Source organism: Pristiophorus japonicus, chromosome 5 (assembly GCF_044704955.1).
Source record: "Pristiophorus japonicus isolate sPriJap1 chromosome 5, sPriJap1.hap1, whole genome shotgun sequence".
Classification (NCBI taxonomy): domain Eukaryota; kingdom Metazoa; phylum Chordata; class Chondrichthyes; family Pristiophoridae; genus Pristiophorus; species Pristiophorus japonicus.
In genome coordinates this window covers 2,923,871-2,946,970 of record NC_091981.1, presented here as the reverse complement: position 1 = coordinate 2,946,970, position 23,100 = coordinate 2,923,871, and the positions used below count along the sequence as shown (strand labels likewise).

The 23,100-nt window shown below is 46.2% G+C and overlaps 1 protein-coding gene across 5 annotated transcripts in view; it reads right to left on the bottom strand.

Annotated features, from left to right (window-relative positions):
* Positions 1–23,100, bottom strand: part of ulk4 (unc-51 like kinase 4) — a 615,462-nt gene that overhangs the window by 495,449 nt on the left and 96,913 nt on the right. For all 5 annotated transcript variants that reach the window (XM_070880300.1, XM_070880304.1, XM_070880303.1 and 2 more), the window contains exon 16: positions 15,716–15,762. In XM_070880300.1, coding sequence (XP_070736401.1) covers positions 15,716–15,762 — 47 coding nt within the window. The remainder of the gene's footprint in view (positions 1–15,715; positions 15,763–23,100) is intronic.

The window sequence follows — 23,100 nt, the reverse complement described above, 5'->3', positions numbered from 1 at the left end:
TTCATTAGAGCCAATATCATCTCTCACAACTGCCCTGATATCATCCTTTATTAACAGAGCTACCCCACCTCCTTCCCCTTCTTGTCTATCTTTCCGAATTGTCAGATAACCCTGTATGTTTAATTCCCAGTCTTGGCCACCCTGCAACCATGTTTCAGTAATGGCCACCAAATCATACCCAATTGTAAGGATTTGTGCTGTCAATTCATTTACTTTGTTTCAAATGCTGCGTGCGTTCAGGTAAAGTGTTTTGATACTAGTTTTTAAACCATGATTTTTAGTTTTGACCCCTCCTGCAGCCCCTTTATATTCATACATATTGTCCCTTCCTATCACCTTGTGGTTTACACTTACCCCAGTGCTACTCTGCTCTGTTGCCTCCTGCCTGTTGCATCCTTTCTTGGGGTTCTGTTCATCTGAGCTCTTACCCACTCTAACTAGCTCAGAGCCCTCTCCTGGGTTCCCATCCCCCTGCAAAGCTAGTTTAAAGCCCTCCCAACCACACTATCAAAACCACCCGCGAGAACATTGGCCCCATCTCTGTTGAGGTGTAACCTGTCCTACTTGTACAGACACCACCTACCCCAGAAGTGGTCCCAATTGTTCAGGAAACTAAAGCCCTCCCTCCTACACCAATGCCCCAGCCACGTATTCATCTGACTAGCCTTCCTATTTCTACCCTCCCTCGTACGTGGCACTGGCAGTAATCCCAAGATTACCACCTTTGAGGTCCTGGCTTTCAATCTTACTCCTAGCTCCCTAAACTCAGCTTTCAGGACCTCACCCCTCTTTCTGCCTATGTCGTTGGTACCAATGTGGACCACAACCACTGGCTGTTCCCCTTCCCTCCCCAGAATGCCCTGCAGTCGCTCAGTGACATAATTGACCCTTGCACCAGGGAGGCAACACACCATCCTGATGTCACTTTTGCTGCCGCAGAAGCGCCTATCTGCTCCCCTAACTATTGAATCTCCTATCACTATAGCCCTTCCCGTCTTCCTCCCCCCACTGTGCAGCTGAGCCACCCACGGTGCTGTGGACTTGACCCTGGCTGCACTCCCCAGAGGCATCACCGCCCTCGCCAGTAGTCAGAATTTTTATGTAATGTTGATTGAGGGATAAATATTAGCCAGGACACCGGGGATAACTCCCCTGGTCTTCTTTGGAATAGTGCCATTGGATCTTTTACGTCCACTTGAGAGAGCAGACTGGGTCTCGGTTTAACGTCTCATCCGACAGTGCGGCACTCCCTCAGTACTGCCCCTCCAACAGTGCAGCACTCCCTCAGTACTGCCCTTCCGACAGTGCAGCACTCCCTCAGTACTGCCCCTCCGACAGTGCAGCGCTCCTTCAGTAGTGCCCCTCTGACAGTGCTGCACTCCCTCAGTACTACTCCTTCGACAGTGCATTGTTCCCTCAGTACTGCACTGCAGTGTCAACCTAGATCTTTTTGTACTCAAGTCCTTGGAGAGGAACTTGGACCCACAACTTTCTGACTCAGAGGCGAGAGAGAGCGTGCTACCCACTGAACCACAGCTGACAGAAGTACAACAGAAACGTAACTCATCATTCATGTTGTAAATAATCTGAAACTACTTAAAGCAAAGACACCCAAGCAGAAGAACCCTATTTTCAATAAACACAATGGCTTGGTTTAACACATGCCATCCAGTAATCATCAGCAAGATATAGTTCAGTGTAATTCCCATCTGTACTGAAAAACAATACTTACAGAAAAGATGACCGACTTCCCCTCCACCCCCACCCCCACCCCACGCCGCCCCCGTCACCCCCCCCCCCCCACGATCCTCCCTCTACCCACCCCCCAACCCCTTCACCCACCTCCCAAACATGTAATTCCACACCCGCTGGACGATGCACAAGGACAGGTCCCCCTTCCTGTTAAGACTGTCACGGACAGCATGGATCCTGACACATTCAAGTGACTCCGTTAGAATCAGCCCTGGTCGCAGTTTCAGATAATCGAGTGCTTCTGGAAACCACATAACTGGGCTATCGTTAAGAACATTTTCGTCTGATTACGATCCTGTTTTACCATGTTCGAGGCTCGGTACAAATGCAAGTTGTTGGTCAATGTGAACTTCCTACAGATGGGATCTTCAGCTGCTCCAGCACATCTCTATTATGGCCACAGCATAGATTTATGTGGAGCCATGATACACGGTTTACATTCTACAAATGCGATGAGCTGATAACTTAGGAGCGCCAAAGTTGCAAGTGACTTAAGGTGAGTACACCATAATAAATCGTATCTCCTCATCGTGCCTTGCATTTACATGTTGGGTAAGCATTGTCTTCTTTATTCATGAATTGGAAGCACCTTGTACATACTGCAGGAGTAAGCTCAAGTGGACAATGGTAAGTATTGTTACGGATGTGCCTACAAACATATGAAAAGGGTAACTTACCATCACCCCCACAATGCTCACTATCACTCGATGGTGTTAGCCTGCTCACCACCCTCGCACATTGCTGGCAAGTCCAGATCCTCAACCAGATTTTTTTTAAAAGACAAAATAATCGGTTGCTAATTTCAGAAAAACTCTAGCAGATTTCTCAACAACTCCTGTACATAATCACCGAGCCCCAGGACACCCTGGTCACCAACAATCAATCAGATAAATATAACCCAAGGTCCCCCTCCTCGACCTCCGTGTCCCAACTGCCCTGGAAGAGACAGGAAAATACTATTTTCATCCATTCAGGCAGCCCTGAAAGTCAGATATCCCCACCCACTTTTTCCATGTGTACCCTTGCTTTTCCTCTGGTATCTTTCACCCTTGGTAGGCTATTCCACAGAAACTTGTGGGTTCACTTATTTAGAGTGTCCTGGTGCTATGTTAATGTAGAGCAATCCTTGGCACAATGGTAGCCTGTTTTCCTCCGATTCAGAAGCTTCTGAGTTCATTCCACTCCCGGACTTGAGCCCATCATCGAGGCTAACATGTCAGTGCAGTATCTGCATTTCGGCGAATGTTTTGTGGCGGAAAAGCGGCAGGAGATCGTAGTGAAGGTGCAGTGAATGAGGGTACGGGGCCCAGAAGAGGCGAGGGCCCTGGGGCAGCACGGACCCAGCCCACACTGCGATATGTGAGCGCACTGGGTCCGTGCAGCAGAGCTGGTCTCCAGTCGTCCTGGTTAACCCTTGCCACTGGACCAAGACCTCGCTCTGTCGAGCCCGTGTGGTGGCTGGTGTGCAACGGTCACCCCACGTTAAAAAAATCCACGCACAGGCATCTTCCACCCCCTCAATTGGAGTTCAGGACTGGAACATCGGGTCCTTCATTGAAACATCTGTGAACCTATGTGGAAGCAAGTCATCCTCGTTCGAGGGACCGCCTATGATGATGATAAGGGTGTGCTGCATTGTCTTTAAGATAAAATGTCCCTTTCTGCCTCCAAGGTAAAACATCCTAAGGCAGTATTCACTACGCTGGTTATGTTAGCAACTACACTTCAAAGTAATTCTTTGGCTGTAAAGCACTTTTGGAGCATCCCCGAGATTTGAAGAGAGTTATATAAATACAAGTTTGCTCTTTCAATATTTAACACTGACCACAGTTTTTCTGTTCCCTTGAGGATGTTAAATACCCCGGTTAGATCACTTTTAAGCCACCTTTTCTCTCATGTAAACATTCACAGCATCCATGGTCTATTCTCATCGCACTGGGGCCCATTCCCATTTATAAACTTTGTTGCCTTTTGTTGTGTTTCCTCCAGGGACAGGATATCCTTCCTATGACAGTCGAGGCAGGCCAGTGGTTTGTACAAACTAATAATCACTTCCGTCAACTATACGTGACACGATTCTGTTCGCAGATTTCATTGTGCCAACAGTAGAAGGGCGTGTTCTGCTAAATTCCACAAATCCCTCTCCGGTGAAATTTCCTGGAGAATATTCTCATTTATTTTGTGCTCCGACTCTTCTCCGTCCCCAGCTTCGCACAAAACAACAACTTGTATTTATATAGCGCCTTTAATGTAGTAAAACGTCCCAAGGCGCTTCAGAGTGTCATAAGACAAAACAGATACATTTCCCTCTGTTATCCAACATTCCCGACTCTCTGGCCCCATCTTCCAACCTGTCTACATTTTTATCCATAATCAGATCAGCCATGATCGTATTGAATGGCGGAGCAGGCTCGAGGGGCCGAATGGCCGACGCCTGCTCCTATTTCTTTTGTTATGTTCTCTGAAATTGGTTCACTCGTTCCTTATTGATGGATCTTCTCAATTTGGCATCGTTGATGAGATTTGTAACTGTTCCTTCCTCCAAATCATTCATCATCACAGGCAGTCCCTCGGAATCGAGGAAGACTTGCTTCCACTCTTAAAATGAGTCCTTAGGTGGCTGAACATTCCAATACGAGAGCCACAGTCCCCGTCACAGGTGGGACAGATATTAACGGAGTGGAAGGTGCCCGTGTGTGAGTTCTTTTAACGTGGGGTGATCGTTGCACACGGGCTATCACATGGGCTTAGCTGAGCACAGTCTTGGTCTAGTAGCAAAGGGGTCCAAGACCAGGCACTGCTGTATGAGCCTAGTTGTCCATGGCGAGACGTTGGCCACCAGCTCGGCGCTGGGTAGCGCCCTTGATGGTAGGTGGTCCAAGGCTTGGTTGAGGGCAGGCATTGGGAGGGTCAGTGGTCCACTGGAGTCCCGAGTGGAAGGTCATTAACATGCATCAAAAATACTGTCAACGGAACCAATACCTGGGTTCAGACAAGTCACCTCTTTCCATGTCGTCACTGCTCCCTGAACAACTACCCTTTTACATCCTCTGCTTCAATCAGTTAATGATCCACTTTTAAAGCTTCTCCCCAATTCTGTGCTTTCTACTTTGCGGTACTGTGTCAAGGGCTTCGACAAAATCTAGGTATATTGGGGCCGAGCTTCCGTTAGTTACATCCGCACAATCCGGGCGGAATTGGCCAAAGCTGTGCAAAAGATCGGGGAATTTTAAATTGCAAGCGAGTTACGCCCCAAACCACTTGCGATCGTGTTTTCTGCAATCTTTTATGTTGGTTCAAGATTCAATTTTCCCGAATTAGGCCCCGCAGATCTGGTCATGCCCCCAGGTCAACATTTATGAGATTGCACTGGTTCAGGAAGGCTCTTCAAACTGCGCTCTGTAACCTATCTCTGTAACCTCCTCTAGCCCCACAACCCTCTGAGATCTCTGTAACCTCCTCTAGCCCCACAACCCTCCGAGATCTCTGTAACCTCCTCTAGCCCCACAACCCTCCGAGATCTCTGTAACCTCCTCTAGCCCCGCTAGCTCCGTAATCTCCTCTAGCCCCACAACGTCAAAGATATCTGCGCTCTTCCAATTCTATCCTCTTGAGCATCTCCGATTTCCATCGCTCCACCATTGGTGGCTGTGCCTTCAGCTGCCTGGGCCCTAAGCTCTGGAATTCCCTCCCTAAACCTCTCTGCCTCTCTTTTCTCCTTTAAGACACTCCTTAAAACCTGCCTCTTTGTCCAAGCTTAAGGTCATCTGCCCTAATATCCCCTTATGTGGCACGGTGCTAAATTCTGTTTGATAACGTTCCTGTGAAGTGCCTTGGGACGTTTCACTACGTTAAAGGCGCTATATAAATGCAAGCTGTTGTTATTGTCGATGGAACAAATTTGCTTTGTAACCAACTAATTATGTCTTGGTGTATTTTTCCTCTGTACCTGACAATGCCGATCAATTTATCATTATCTATTATTCCTTATTTCTATCAAAGTCTGCCTTTTTAAAGTTAAAAGTCTTTTTATATTGCTTTCCTTTCCCACTGCAAGACAAATTTTAAACGCTCTCATATTGGGACTATGAGAGCTTCTTGTTCTGACACCGATCGTTTCCGAGCTATTACATCATGGCAAGGCTGGAAATGCTCCCACCTTCAGTTTCCATGAGCATTTGAGTTATATAGCATTCCATAATAATTTCTAGAAATAATTAATCATTTCTATAATCTTCTCATCAATTGCACGCAAAATGAAACCCCCATCACAATTACCTTAACATCCTTACACATTTCCTGGATAGGACAATACATAGTGTTACCTGTATCCTCCGCCTGACTTGTTGGTACATGTATTGTCGGAGTGCATCTAAACAGAGTGTAAAAGTTGGGAATTGGAGAGAGTGGAAGACTCTGGTAAGGAGTGGGTGAGTGTCAAACTGAAATTTAGTTTACATTTTGAATTTAACTTCGAAGTTAAAGTTATAGGTAGATTAAATTCAATATTTATCTGTACTACAAGTATTGGAGGAATAAAACAGCACCTCCTTCCCCTTCTGCACCGAATCACCACGCTCTCCAAATTCCCAACTTTGAGTTCCAGGGATAAGAGGATAGTGGGGGAGGGTGGATTTGAAGTAAAGCATCAGCCGTGATCTTATTGAATGGCGGAGCAGGCTCGAAGAGCCAAATGGCCGACTCCTGCTCCTAATTCTTACGTTCTTATGTAACAGACCAATTTCATTGCTTTTTTTTTCTTTTTGCCATTCTGTCTAACTCACAAAGCATCCACACCTTCTGAAACAGAGCTATCCATTCCAGGTGCCGTAAGAACATAAGAATTAGGAGCAGGAGTCGGCCATTCGGCCCCTCGAGCCTGCTCCACCATTCAATAAGATCACGGCTGATCATCGACCTCAACTCCACTTTCCCGCCTGATCCCCATATCCCTCGATTCCCCGAGAGTCCAAAAATCTATCGATCTCAGCCTTGAATATACTCAGAGACAAAGCATTCACAGCCCTTTGGGGCAAAGAATTCCAGAGATTCACCACCCTCTGAGTGAAGAAATTCCTCCTCATCTCAGTCCTAAATGGCCGACCCCTTATCCTGAGACTGTGACCCCTGGTTCTAGACTCCCCAGCCCGGGGGAAACATCCTCCCTGCATCTACCCTGTCAATCCTCCTCAGAATCTTGTGTGTTTCAATAAGATCACCTCTCATTCTTCTAAACTAAAGAGAGTATAGGCCCATTCTACACAATCTCTCCTCATAGGACAACCCTCTCATCCCAGGAATCAATCTAGTGAACCTCCGTTGTACTGTCTCCAAGGCAAGTAAATCCTTCCTATATAAGGAGACCAAAACTGTGCACAGTACTCCAGGTGTGGTCTCACCAAGGCCCTGTACAATTGTAGCAAGACTTCCTTACTCTTATACTCCAACCCGCTTGCAATAAAGGACAACATGCCATTTGCTTACCTTCATGCTAACTCTCTGTGTTTCTTGAACAAGGACACCCAAATCTCCCTGAACATCAACATTTAAAAGTTTCTCACCATTTAAAAAATATTCTGTTTTTCTATTCTTTCTACCAACATAAATAACCTCACATTTCCCTACATTATACTCCATCTGCCACCTTACCGCCCACTCACTTAGTCCATCTATATCCCTTTGCAGATGCTTTGTGTTCTCCTCACCGCTTATTGCCCCACCTAGCTTTGTATCTCAGCAAACTTGGATATATTACACTTGGTCCCTTCATCTAGGTCATTAATATAGATTGTACATGGCTGAGGCCCCAGCACTGATCCTTGCGGCACCCCACTAGTTACAGCCTGCCAACCTGAAAAAGACCCGATAATCCTTACTCTCTGTTTTCGGTTAACAATCCTCTATCCATGCTAATACATTACCTCCAATCCCATAAGCCCTTATCTTATATAATAAACTTTTATGTGACACCTAATCAAAAGCCTTTTGGAAATCCAAATATACTACATCCACTTTTGGATGAAACGTTAAACCAAGGCCCCGTCTACTCTCTCAGGTGGACTTAAAAGATTCCATGACACTATTTCAGAGAATAGCAGGGGAGTCTGCAAAAGGACATAGACAGGCTAAGTGAGTGGGCAAAAATTTGGCAGATGGAGTATAATGGAAAGTGTGAGGTCATGCACTTTGGCAGAAAAAAAATCAAAGAGCAAGTTATTTTTTAATTGAGAGAGATTGCAAAGTGCTGCAGTACAGCGGGACCTGGGGGTACTTGTGCATGAAACACAAAAGGTTAGTATGCAGCTACAGCAAGTGATCAAGAAAGCCAATGGAATTTTGGCCTTTATTGCAAAGGGGATGGAGTATAAAAGTAGAGAAGTCCTGCTAGTTATACAGGGTTTTGGTGAGGCCACACCTGGAGTACTGCGTGCAGTTTTGGTTTCCATATTTAAGAAAGGATATACTTGCTTTGGATGCAGTTCAGAGAAGGTTCACTCGGTTGATTCTGGAGATGAGGGGGTTGACTTACGAGGAAAGGTTGAGGAGGTTGGGCCTCTACTCATTGGAATTCAGAAGAATGAGAGGTGATCTTATCGAAACGTACAAGATTATGAGGGGCTTGACAAGGTGGATGCAGAGAGGATGTTTCCACTGATGGGGGAGACTAGAACTAGAATAAGGAGCCGCCCATTTAAAACTGAGATGAGGAGGAATTTCTTCTCTTGAGGGTTGTAAATCTGTGGAATTTGCTGCCTCAGAGAGCTGTGGAAGCTGGGTCATTGAATAAATTTAAGACAGAGATAGACAGTTTCTTAACCGATAAGGGGATAAGGGGTTATGGGGAGCGGGCGGGGAAGTGGAGCTGGGTCCATGATCGGATCAGCCATGATCGTATTGAATGGCGGAGCAGGCTCGAGGGGCCGTATGGCCTACTCCTGCTCCTAATTCTTATGTTCTTATCTACCCTGCTAGTTGCATCCTCAAAAAAACTCGAATAAATTTGTCAAACACGATTTCCCTTTCATAAAATAATGAGGTGCCATGAGGTACTTCAACACTTACAGCAATTCCACCTCTTAAGTTAGGAAACTGAAAATAAATCTGATATTTTGTAGCCCAGCACCAGAAGACAACCATAAAAGCTGCTAGATTGTTGTAAAAGGGGTCAGCCTTGGCTAAGTGGAACATACTGTGACTCAGTGGGGAGCACTGTCCCCTCTGATCCAGAAGGTTGTGGGTTCAAGTCCCACTCCAGAGACACAAAAATCTATGCTGACACTCCAGTGCAGTACTGAGGGAGCGCTGCACTAGCGGAGGGGCTGTACTGAGGGAGCGCTGCACTGTCAGAGGGGCAGTAACGAGGGAATTCTGCACTGTCAGAGGGGCAGTACTGAGGCAGTGCTGCACTATCGGAGGGGCAATACTGAGCGAGTGCTGCACTGTCGGAGGGGCAGTACTGAGCGAGTGCTGCACTGTCGGAGGGGCAGTACTGAGCGAGTGCTGCACTGTCGGAGGTGCTGTCTTTCGGATGAGACGTTAAACCTAGGCCCCGTCTTCCCTCTCAGGTGCACGTAAAAGATCCCACAGCACTATTTTGAAGAAGAGCAGAGGAATTCTCCCTCGTGTCCAATATTTATCCCTCATCCATGTATAACAAAAAGAGATTACCAGGTCATTATCACATTGCTGTGTGTTGGAGCTTGCTGTGCGCAAATTGGTTGCCGCGTTTCCTACATTACAACAGTGACTGCACCCCAAAAGTACTTCATTGGTAGTAAAGGACTTTGAGACGTCCGGTGGTCGTAAAAGGCACTATGTAAATGACCAAAGATTGGAGCATCCGGGAGGGCACTGAGCACCTCGAGTCTCGTCGCCGAGAGCATGCAAAAATCAAGTGCAGGCAACAGAAGGAGCGTGCGGCAAACCAGACTCCCCACCCACCCTTTCCCTCAACCACTGTCTGTCCCACCTGTGACAGAGACTGTAAATCCCGTATTGAATTGTACAGCCACATGAGAACTCACTTTTAGAGTGGAAGCAAGTCTTCCTCGATTTCGAGGGACTGCCTATGATGATATATAAATGTAAGTCTTTCTTTCTTTTTCTGTTCCCTCCCCGACACACTTGTGCTCCCAGCCCGTGGCTCTCCTCCCCCACTGATTCTGCCTTTGATTTACCCCCTTCCCCCACACGATTTGGCCCTGTAAGAAAATTATGTACAAATGCTACCTTGCCTCAAACTCATCTTGCTGTTTGCAGCAGGCTGCCAATCTTCAGCCTGTACGCAACACCACAGGAGCACTGCTGGTCAGCATTAAATTCTATGACATTTTCAGTACGTAACAAGAGACCATCAATGTCACAGATTCGAGGCTGGTTATTCTCACGTGTAACAGGATGTCATATATAGGCAGTTAGACAGCTCAGTGGTGCTTGTGAGAAGTGGTGAAGTGGAGATAGGCGTTGTCAGCGTACATATGGAAACAAGACTTGGAGCCTGTGGAAATAAGATAGAGGAAAGAGTTTCAAGCATGGATCCTTTGGGAACTCTCAACCTGTCATTTGATGGGCTGGAAAAGAAGCCACTGCTGGAGAGGCTGCGTGCAGACAGGTAGGAATGTCTCCGCAAGATCCTACAAATCCCCTGGGAGGACAGACGCACCAACATTAGCATTCTCGACCAGGCCAACATATCCAGCATCGAAGCACTGACCACACTCGATCAGCTCTGCTGGGTGGGCCACATTGTTCGAATGCCTGACACGGGACTCCCAAAGCAAGCGCTCTACTTAGAACTCCTGCACAGCAAGCGAGCCCCAGGTGGGCAGAGGAAACGTTTCAAGGACACCCTCAAAGCCTCCTTGATAAAGTGCAACATCCCCACCGACACCTGGGAGTCCCTGGCCAAAGACCGCCCTAAGTGGAGGAAGTGCATCCGGGAGGGCGCTGAGCACCTCGAGTCTCGTCGCCAAGAGCATGCAGAAACCAAGCGCAGGCAGCGGAAGGAGCGTGCGGCAAACCAGTCCAACCCTCCCCTTCCCTCAACCACTGTCTGTCCCAACTGTGATAGGGACTGTAATTCCCGTATTGGACTGTTCAGTCACCTGAGAACTCATTTTTAGAGTGGAAGCAAGTCTTCCTCGATTTCGAGGGACTGCCTATGATGATGATAATGAGCTAAAAATTTGACACCGAGCCGCGTATGTAGAAATTAGCGCAGGTGACCAAAAGCTTGGTCAAAGAGGTTGGTTTTAAGGAGCGTCTTGAAGGAGGAGAGAGAGTTAGAGGCGGCGAGGTTTAGTGAGGGAGTTCCAGAGCTTGGGGCCCAGGCAACAGAAGGCACGGCCACCAATGGTGGAGCGATTATAATCAGGGATGGTCAGGAGGGCAGAATTAGAGGAGCGCAGACATCTCGAGGGGTTGTGGGGCTCGAGGAGATTACAGAGATAGGGAGGGGTGAGGGCCATGGAGGGATTTGAAAACAAGGATGAGAATTTTGAAATCGAGGCGTTGCTTAACCGGGAGCCAATGTAGGCCAGCGAGCACCATCCACTTCACAAGTTACCCTACCTCGTCCATCCCTTCCAATCTCATTTGTCAATCTATGGGTGGCCGTGTCAAAATAAATTCACAAAAATCTAACTATTGTAGCAAACGGCAAGTTCTCCATGTGCTATTTCTTCAAAGAACTGCAGTAAGTTGATCCAGTACAGCCTCCCCCTCACAAAGCCATGGTGACCAATGGTCACTGTCATGTCGGTTCGGATGCGGGGCCCCTTTAACGTGGCCTGTTCAAAATTCCGCGCATGCGTGGTTTTAGCAATTTAAAGCTGACTCACTGGCTGCACGGGACCTCCAGAGCACTGTGCGACCACACAGCTTAAAGGGAACATAGAAACATAGAAACATAGAAAATAGGTGCAGGAGCAGGCCATTCAGCCCTTCTAGCCTGCACCGCCATTCAATGAGTTCATGGCTGAACATGAAACTTCAGTACCCCCTTCCTGCTTTCTCGCCATAACCCTTGATCCCCCGAGTAGTAAGGACTTCATCTAACTCCCTTTTGGATATATTTAGTGAATTGGCCTCAACTACTTTCTGTGGTAGAGAATTCCACAGGTTCACCACTCTCTGGGTGAAGAAGTTTCTCCTCATCTCGGTCCTAAATGGCTTACCCCTTATCCTCAGACTGTGACCCCTGGTTCTGGACTTCCCCAACATTGGGAACATTCTTTCTGCATTTAACCTGTCTAAACCCGTCAGAACATTGATGGTGACCCCATCCCAATCTGCCATATGTAACGTATTTGCTTCCTGGGTTCTTTGCTTAAGAATTCATAGCAACACATCGCTATTAAGAACTAGTTGGATTACGAGCAAAAGGTTTAACAATCGCACTACACATTACCAGTTCATCCACCAGGCTCACAACCACCTGCCTCATCGTGGATCCCCCGAACCCAACTGGCTGGGGTTTTGTTGAGTTTTGTGAACATCACATGACTGGCTAAGCCACTCCCACCTCAACAGCTCAACAAACCTGTGTGCATGCTTACATGTGCATGCATTACACCTTATATCTCTGCGGGCTTCATTATTTCAAACTCTAATATGCTATCTTGTCCAGCATCATCCTCATCATTATCATAGGCGGTCCCTCGAACGAGGATGACTTGCTTCCACAAGAGTTCACAGATGTTTCAATGAAGGACCCGACGTTCCAGTCCTGAGCAATTGAGGGGGTAGAACATAGAAACATAGAAAATAGGTGCAGAAGTAGGCCGTTCGGCCCTTCGAGCCTGCACCGCCATTCAATATGATCATGGTTGATCATTCCTTCAGTACCCCTTTCCTGCTTTCTCTCCATACCCCCCTGATCCCTTTGGCCATAAGGGCCATATCTAACTCCCTTTTGAATATATCCAACAAACTGGCCTCAACAACTTTCTGTGGTAGAGAATTCCACAGGTTCACAATTCTGAGTGAAGAAGTTTCTCCTCATCTCGGTCCTAAATGGCTTACCCCTTATCCTGGACTTCCCCAACATCGGGAACATTCTTCCTGCATCTAACCTGTCTGAACCCATCAGAATTTTATATGTTTCTGAGATCCCCTCTCATTTTTCTAAATTCCATTGAATATAAGCTGAATTGATCCAGTCTTTCTTCATATGTCATTCCTGTCATTCCGGGAATCAGCCTGGTGAACCTTTGCTGCACTCCCTCAATACCTGTGCGTGGATTGTTTTAACGTGTGGTGGTCGTTGCACACCAGCCACCACACGGGCTTGACAGAGCCAGGTCTTGGTCCGGTGGCAAGAGTTAACTTGGACGAATGGAGACCTGCTGATAATAGCTTGCATAGATATTACGCTCTCAGCCTTCAGCCAACTCTCGGTTTATGTCCCTTTTTATAATTTGGTCTCATGTCTGCCCTTGTTCAATTCTCAAGTGCCACTCCAGTTTACAGCGATTCAATAAAGATATTTACAAGGGCATAAGCATTTTGACTTGCTTCAGTCCCTACGGGTTCGAAACTTTGTCCTCTTTCAGTGAGCACTTGATTTGCAATTTCTGTCATGCTGCATATTTCCTCACCTTGCCGTGGAAATTCCGTGCCTGTATCGGGAAGGGAGTGCTCGCTTTTAACATGAAAACTGACACACAGGATCATTTAGGATATTTTCTATTCTGTTGCTCACTCAATGTTGTGCCACTGCTGAGATCCTTCAATGGCCCTATTATTTCCTTCACTGCCTGTTGCTATGAATATGTAGCGACTACCCGCTGCACAACCAGCAGTTTACAAACAGATACAACTTCCGACCTTTCCTATTCCCACGAGCAGTACTTGAGCAATCATGCTCAGCAATCCTGGGGGAGCGAACCACTATTATTGAGAAAAAGCCATTCACACTGCCTTTTCTATACCCTGCCAGATGAATTCCATTTTCTATCTCATTGCTTCCGACCCGTTTCTTGCAGTGCACTCACACACGTTTAGCGTGCAGCACTCTCAGCTTTGCACAGATGCTAAACTTGTCGACTGAGGAATGAGCATCAGGGACTGAACCGTCTCTGAAGCAAAGCAGAGCGAGACTCCCACCTCCGCCGTCTCATGCTTCATCTCAGCGTCAAGTCACACCCCAAGTCCAAGGTCAAGCAGCATTTACACTGCACTATAGCATCAGTGCGACGTTAAATTACTTTACACTAACACTACAGTAATAATGTGAAAACAACACCCCACCCCTTTACTTTATTTCTCTATTAAGTGTGGCACTGAAGGACTGTGTCTAGGCTGAAGTTCAGTTCCCGATGTACGATCCTCTCCTCAGATTGTCCTCTCTGAGCTCCAGCCAGGTGATGCTAAACACTCAGGTGGGAAAGACAGAAACCCACAACAACATCTTTAAAACAAAGCTGATCTATTTCACATATATCCAGAATATTAAACTCCGACAGGGTATTGGACTGCTGCGTGCAGTTTTGGTCTCCTTATTTAAGGAGGGATATACTTGCATTGAGGCAGTTCAGAGAAGGTTCACGAGATTCATTCCTGAGATGAAGGGGTTGTCTTATGAAGAAAGGTTGAGCAGGTTAGGCCTATACTCATTGGAGTTTAGAAGACTGAGAGGTGATCTTATTGAAACATATAAGATTCTGAGGGGGCTCGACAGGGTAGATGCAGAGAGGATGTTTCCCCTCGTGGGAGAATCTAGAACTAGGGAGCATAGTTTCAGAATAAAGGGTCGTCCATTTAAAACGGAGATGAGGAGGAATTTCTTCTCTCAGAGGGTTGTAAATCTGTGGAATTCTCTGCCCGAGAGAGCTGTGGAGGCTGGGTCACTGAATATATTTAAGGCGGAGATAGCCAGATTTTTGAACGATAAGGGAGTCGGGTTATGGGGAGTGGGCAGGGAAGTGGAGCTGAGTCCATGATCAGATCAGCCATGATCTTATTGAATGGCTGAGCAGGCTCGAGGGGCCGAATGGCCGACTCCTGCTCCTATTTCTTATGTTCTTATTAACTGTCCTCTGTTACCTTAAAGATTTGACCTATTGTTCCCTTATTTCTCCACTACCCTTCATATCGAGTGCATAGTTGGTTTGAACTTTCCGTAATACATTATTGAAGGTATTCATTATTCCTTCTCCCTTTTCCCGTGATCCAGCCCATCCCCTTGATTTTTCACTCATTCCTCTAAAAGTCACCTTTCTAAAGGTGCAATTCCTGCTGTACTCTGCATCTTTTACTTTAAATGTAACCATATGTGATTGCATTTTCAGCCCCATTACCCCACAAGCAGGTCGATACCCTGCAGTGTGGACCATCTACTCGCCAAGGCATCTTCGGCAGCACCTCCCAAACCCGCGACCTCTTCCACCGAGAAGGCCAAGGGCAGCAGGTGCATGGGAACACCACCACCTCCACGTTCCCCTCCCAGTCACACACCATCCTGACTTGGAAATATATCGGCCGTTCCTTCATCGTCGCTGGGTCACAATCCTGGAACTCCCTCCCTAACAGCACTGTGGGAGCACCTTCACCACACGGACTGCAGCGGTTCAAGAAGGCGGCTCACCACCACCTTCTCAAGGGGCAATTAGGGATGGGCAATAAATGCCGGCCTTGCCAGCGACGCCCACATCCCAGGAACTAATAAAAAGAGAAATAATTGCGTAACCATTTAAGTCAAGCAGTGATTGAGAATCATGCCCCAAAGCAGAGTGTTGGTAGTTTTACTCACATTTAATATATCATGGTGCAATTTGCTTTTCTAATTAAACATCCTGCAGGGATTCATTCAATATCACCAGCAGGGGGCATTGAGATTATAAGTGAATTAAATCTGAATGGCTGTAGTCAGATCTGCCGTTTAAAGAATCCCTTCTGAGAACTGATAATGATGACGCATGAAACAGATGCTTTCTATTCTGGAAATAAAGCATACCACACTTACATGTCCCAATTTGGAGCGGCACGCAGCTGCTGGGTTAATAGTGGGAACTGGAAGAAAAGACACAACAGACATATTTTATTAGTTTCACATAGGGACCGACATCCTCAGCAGTATTTCCACTCAGATATACACATAGATACAGGTCGCTGCAACAATACTGGCCCATCAATATTCCTGGGTAAGGTCAGGGACGTATCTCCTTTGGCAAGGAATGCGCCAACAATGTCGCTTTGAACACGGATGACAATGCAATAATTCGACACCGATTTAAATGCTACTTTTGTCAGTTTACACTCTGCACTTTAGAACATTTTCACACACTGGGAAATCTCCCCGACTAACCGGACAAACACACTCAGGGATGAATTAACATGCGACCACAATGTGCCAAAGCAAATGGCTCCCGTCAACAGCCATCCGATAATTAAGACTTGAATTCAGAGCCTGGGAATAAAAATTAACATCTCTTTTTTACGTACTGCAGCGCCAGAGCAATCTCTGAGACTAGTTTTGATCGCCAAGATGGGTCAGAGGGGAATTTCACAGATTTTTTCCCCCAAATTGGCTTGTGTTTTTAAATGGGGCTTTTTTTGTCTCTCCCAGGAGTCACAAGAAATAGGAGCAGGGGTCGGCCATTTGGCCCCTCGAGCCTGCTCAGCTATTCAATACGATCATGGCTGATCTGATCATGGACTCAGCTCCACTTCCCTGCCCGCTCCCCATAACCCTTCACTCCCTTATCGTTCAAAAATCTGTCTATCTCTGCCTTAAATATATTCAATGACCCAGCCTCCACAGCTCTCTGGGGCAGGGAATTCCACAGATTTACAACCCTCAGAGAAGTAATTCCTCCTCATCTTCGTTTTAAATGTGTGACCCCTTATTCTGAAACATAGTAACATAGAAAATAGGTGCAGGAGTAGGCCATTCGGCCCTTCGAGCCTGCACCACCATTCAATAAGATCATGGCTGATCATTCCCTCAGTACCCCTTTCCTGCTTTCTCTCCATGCCCCTTGATCCCCTTAGCCGTAAGGGCCATATCTAACTCCCTCTTGAATATATCCAACGAATTGGCATCAACAACTCTCGGCGGCAGGGAATTCCACAGGTTACCAACTCTCTGAGTGAAGAAGTTTCTCCTTATCTCAGTCCTAAATGGCCTACCCCTTATCCTAAGACTGTGTCCCCTGCTTCTGGACTTCCCCAACATCAGGAACAATCTACCAGCATCTAACCTGTCCCGTCCTGTCAGAATCTTGCATGTTTCTATGCATCTCCTCTCATCCTTCTAAACTCCAATGTATAAAGGCCCAGTTGATCAAGTCTCTCCTCATATGTCAGTCCAGCCATCCAAGGAATCAGTCTGGTGAACCTTCGCTGCACTCCCTCAATAGCAATAACATCCTTCCTCAGATTAGGATACCAAAACTGAACACAATATTCCATGTGAGGCCTCATCAAGGCCCTGTACAACTGCAGTAAGACCTCCCTGCTCCTATACTGAAATCCCCTAGCTATGAAGGCCAACATACCATTTGCCTTCTTTACTGCCTGCTGTACCTGCATGCCAACTTTCAATGACTGATGAACCATGACACCCAGGTCTCGTTGCACCTCCCCTTTTCCTAATCTGCCACCATTCAGATAATATTCTGTCTTCGCGTTTTTGCCCCAAAGTGGATAACCTCACATTTATCCACATTATACTGCATCTGCCATGCATTTGCCCACTCACCTAACCTGTCCAAGTCACCCTGCAGCCTCTTAGCATCCTCCTCACAGCTCACACCGTCACCCAGTTTAGTGTTATTGTGTTCCTAACACAGATGAGGCTGCACACAGGGAGGTTAAAGTAACAGTGACCTCAGTCTTTGATAAGACACTCCAGAGTGAGGAACAGGCCTTAGGGGCCGGTTTATATACAGTGCTCCCAAGAGATGCTGGGATCCCTTGGGACTTCAGGGGATGAGCTCCCTGGTGGCGAAACATGTGAGTGCATGATTTACAGATACACAACAAGTGTCATCTGCAAACTTGGAGATATTATACTCAATTCCTTCATCCAAATCATTGATGTATATTGTAAAGAGCTGGGGTCCCAGCACCGAGCCCTGCGGCACTCCACTAGTAACTGCCTGCCATTCTGAAAAGGACCAGTTTATCCCGACTCTCTGCTTCCTGTCTGCCAACCAGTTCTCTATCCACGTCAGTACATTACCCCCAATACCATGTGCTTTAATTTTGCACAACAATCTCTTGTGTGGACCTTGTCAAAAGCCTTTTGAAAGTCCAAATATACCACAGCCACTGGTTCTCCTATGTCCTCTCTACTAGTTACATTCTCAAAAAATTCCAGAAGATTTGTCAAGCATGAATTGCCCTTCGTAAATCCATCCTGACTTGGACCGATCCTGTCACTGCTTTCCAAATGCGCTGCTATTTCATCCTTAATAATTGATTCCAACATTTTCCCCACTACTGATGTCAGGCTAATCGGTCTATAATTACTCGCTTTCTCTCTCCGTCCCTTTAAAAAGTGGTGTTACATTAGCTACCCTCCAGTCCATAGGAACTGATCCAGAGTCGATAGACTGTTGGAAAATGATCACCAATGCATCCACTATTTCTCGGGCCATTTCCTTAAGTACTCTGGGATGCAGACCATCAGGCCCCGGGGATTTATCGGCCTTCAATCCCATCCATTTCACAAACACAATTTCCCGCCTAATAAGGATACCATTCAGTTCCTCCTTCTCACTGGTCCCCAAGTACTTCCGGAAGGTTATTTGTGTCTTCCTTCGTGAAGACAGAACCAAAGTATTTGTTCAATTGGTCTGTTATTTCTTTGCTCCCCATTATAAATTCACCTGAATCCGACTGCAAGGGACCTACGTTTGTATTCACTAATCTTTTTCTCTTCACATTGCTAGAGAAGCTTTTGCAGTCAGTTTTTATGTTCCCGGCAAACTTCTTCTCATACTCTATTTTCCCCCTCTTAATTAAACTCTTTGTCCTCCTCTGCTGAATTCTAAATTTCTCCCAATCCTCAGGTTTGCTGCTTTTTCTGGTCAATTTATATGCCTCTTCCTTGGATTTAACACTATCCTCAATTTCCCTCGTTAGCCATGGTTGAGCCACCTTCCCCGTTTTACATAAGACCGTAAGAATTAGGAACAGGAGTAGGCCATCTAGCCCCTCGAGCCTGCTCCGCCATTCAACAAGATCATGGCTGATCTGGCCGTGGACTCAGCTCCACTTACCCGCCCGCTCCCCATAACCCTTAATTCCCTTATTGGTTAAAAATCTATCTATCTGTGATTTGAATACACTCAATGAGCTAGCCTCAACTGCTTCCCTGGGCAGAGAATTCCACAGATTCACAACCCTCTGGGAGAAGAAATTCCTTCTCAACTCGGTTTTAAATTGGCTCCCCCGTATTTTGAGGCTGTGCCCCCTAGTTCTAGTCTCCCCGACCAGTGGAAACAATCTCTCTGCCTCTATCTTGTCTATCCCTTTCATTATTTTAAATGTTTCTATAAGATCACTCCTCATCCTTCTGAACTCTAACGAGTAAAGACCCAGTCTACTCAATCTATCATCATAAGGTAACCCCTCATCTCCGGAATCAGCCTAGTGAATCGTCTCTGTATCCCCTCCAAAGCTAGTATATCCTTCCTTAAGTAAGGTGACCAAAACTGCACGCAGTACTCCAGGTGCGGCCTCACCAATACCCTGTACAGTTGCAGCAGGACCTCCCTGCTTTTGTACTCCATCCCTCTCGCAATGAAGGCCAACATTCCATTCGCCTTCCTGATTACCTGCTGCACCTAGAGTTTCATGCACAAGGACCCCCAGGTCCCTCTGCACCGCAGCATGTTGTAATTTCTCCCCATTCAAGTAATATTCCTTTTTACTGTTTTTTTTCCCCCAAGGTGGATGACCTCACATTTTCCGACATTGTATTCCATCTGCCAAACCTTAGCCCATTCGCTTAACCTATCTAAGTCTCTTTGCAGCCTCTCTGTGTCCTCGACACAACTCGCTTTCCCACTAATCTTTGTGTCATCTGCAAATTTTGTCACACCACACTCTGTCCCCTCTTCCAGGTCATCTATGTATATTGTAAACAGTTGTGGTCCCAGCACCGATCCCTGTGGCACACCACTAACCACCGATTTCCAACCCGAAAAGGACCCATTTATCCCAACTCTCTGCTTTCTGTTAGCCAGCCAATTCTCAATCCATGCTAATACATTTCCTCTGACTCCGCGTACCTCTATCTTCTGCAGTAACCTTTTGTGTGGCACCTTATCGAATGCCTTTTGGAAATCTAAATACACCACATCCATCGGTACACCTCTATCCACCATGCTCGTTATATCCTCAAAGAATTCCAGTAAATTAATTAAACATGATTTCCCCTTCATGAATCCATGTTGCGTCTGCTTGATTGCACTATTCCTCTCTAGATGTCCCGCTATTTCTTCCTTAATGATAGTTTCAAGCATTTTCCCCACCACAGATGTTAAACTAACCGGCCTATAGTTACCTGCCTTTTGTCTGCCCCCTTTTTTAAATAGAGGCGTTACATTAGCTGCTTTCCAATCCGCTGGTACCTCCCCAGAGTCCAGAGAATTTTGGTAGATTATAACGAATGCATCTGCTATAACTTCCGCCATCTCTTTTAATACCCTGGGATGCATTTCATCAGGACCAGGGGACTTGTCTACCTTGAGTCCCATTAGCCTGTCCAGCACTAACCCACTAGTGATAGTGATTATCTCAAGGTCCTCCCTTCCCACATTCCCATGACCAGCAATTTTTGGCATGGTTTTTGTGTCTTCCACTGTGAAGACCGAAGCAAAATAATTGTTTACGGTCTCAGCCATTTCCACATTTCCCAGTATTAAATACCCCTTCTCATCTTCCTAAGGGACCAACATTTACTTTAGTCACTCTTTTCCGTTTTATATATCGGTAAAAGCTTTTACTATCCGTTTTTATGTTTTGTGCAAGTTTACTTTCGTAATCTATCTTTCCTTTCTTTATTGCTTTCTTAGTCATTCTTTGCTGTCGTTTAAAATTTTCCCAATCTTCTAGTTTCCCACTAACCTTGGCCACCTTATACGCATTGGTTTTTAATTTGATACTCTCCTTTATTTCCTTGGGTATCCACGGCTGGTTATCCCTTCTCTTACCGCCCTTCTTTTTCACTGGAATATATTTTTGTTGAGCACTATGAAAGAGCTCCTGAAAAATCCTCCACTGTTCCTCAATTGTGCCACTGTTTAGTCTGTGTTCCCAGTCTACTTTAGCCAACACTGCCCTCATCCCACTGTAGTCCCCTTTGTTTAAGCATAGTACGCTCGTTTGAGACACTACTTCCTCACCCTCAATCTGTATTACAAATTCAACCATACTGTGATCACTCATTCCGAGAGGATCTTTTACCAGGGGATCGTTTATTATTCCTGTCTCATTACACAGGACCAGATCTAAGATAGCTTGCTCCCTTTTAGGTTCTGCAACATACTGTTCTAAGAAACAATCCCGTATGCATTCTATGAATTCCTCCTCAAGGCTACCCCGTGCGATTTGATTTGACCAATCGATATGTAGGTTAAAATCCCCCATGATTACTGCCATTCCTTTTTCACATGCCTCCATTATTCCCTTGATTATTGTCCGCCCCACCGTGAAGTTATTATTTGGGGGCCTATAAACTACGCCCACCAGTGACTTTTTCCCCTTACTATCTCTAATCTCCACCCACAATGATTCAACATTTTGTTCATTAGAACCAATATCGTCTCTCACAACTGCCCTGATATCATCCTTTATTAACAGAGCTACCCCAGATTTGACCCCTCCTTCAGCCCCCTTATATTCATACATATTGTCCCTTCCTATCACCTTGTGGTTTACCCTTACCCCAGTGCTACTCTGCTCTGTTGCCTCCTGCCTTTTGCATTCTTTCTTGGGGTCCTGTTCGTCTGAGCTCTCACCCACTCTAACTAGCTCAGAGCCCTCTCCTGGGTTCCAAATACTCCTCGCATTGAGGTACAGAGCTTTCAGGCTTGCCTTTTTATTACACTTTGACTGTTTAGAATTTTGCTGTACAGTGGCCCTTTTTGTTTTTTGCCTTGGGTTTCTCTGCCCTCCACTTTTACTCATCTCTTTTCTGTCTTTTGCTTCTGTCTCCATTTTGTTTCCCTGTGTCTCCCTGCATTGGTTCCCATTCCCCTGCCTGTCCAGGATGGCCAGCTCCCTGGTTGGTTCCTTGACATATTGGTCTAGAAAACTATCCCTAATACACTCCAGGAAATCCTCCTCCACCGCATTGCTACAAGTTTGGTTAGCCCAATCAACATGTAGATTAAAGTCACCCATGATAACTGCTGTACCTTTATTGCATGCATCCCTAATTTCTTGTTTGATGCTATCCCCAACCTTACTACTACTGTTTGGTGGTCTGTACACAACTCCCACTAGCGTTTTCTGCCCCTTGGTATTCCGTAACTCCACCCATACTGATTACACATCATCCAAGCTAATGTCCTTTCTTACTATTGCATTAATTTCCTCTTTAACCAGCAATGCCACCCCGCCTCCTTTTCCTTTCTGTCTATCCTTACTAAATGTTGAATACCCCTGGATGTTGAGTTCCCAGCCTTGGTCACCCTGGAGCCATGTCTCCGTGATGCTAATTACATCATACCCGTTAACTGCTATCTGTGCAGTTAGTTCGTCCATCTTATTCCGAATACTCCTTGCATTGAGGCACAGAGCCTTCAGGCTTGCCTTTCGAACACACTTTGCCCTTTTAGAACACACTTTGCCCCTTTCGAATTTTGCTGTAATGTGGCCCTTTTTGTTTTTTGCCTTAGGTTTCTCTGCCCTCCAGTTTTACTTTTCTTCTTTCTATCTTTTGCTTCTGCCCCCATTCTACTTCCTTCTGTCTCCCTTCATAGGTTCCCATCCCCCTGCCATATTGGTTTAACCCCTCCCCAACAGCACTAGCAAACACTCCCCCGAGGACATTGGTTCCGGTCCTGCCCAGGTACTGGTCCCACCTCCCCCAGAACCGGTTCTAATGTCCCAGGAATTTGAATCCCTCCCTTCTGCACCACTCCTCAAGCCACGTATTCATCTGAGCTATCCTGCAATTCCTACTCTGACTAGCACGTGGCACTGGTTGCAATCCTGAGATTATTACTTTTGAGTTTCTACTTTTTAATTTAGCTCCTAGCTCCCTAAATTTGTCTTGTAGGACCTCACCCGTTTTTTACCTATATCGTTGGTACCTATATGAACCACGACAACTGGCTGTTCACCTTCCCTTTTCAGAATGTCCTGCACCCGCTCCGAGACATCCTTGACCCT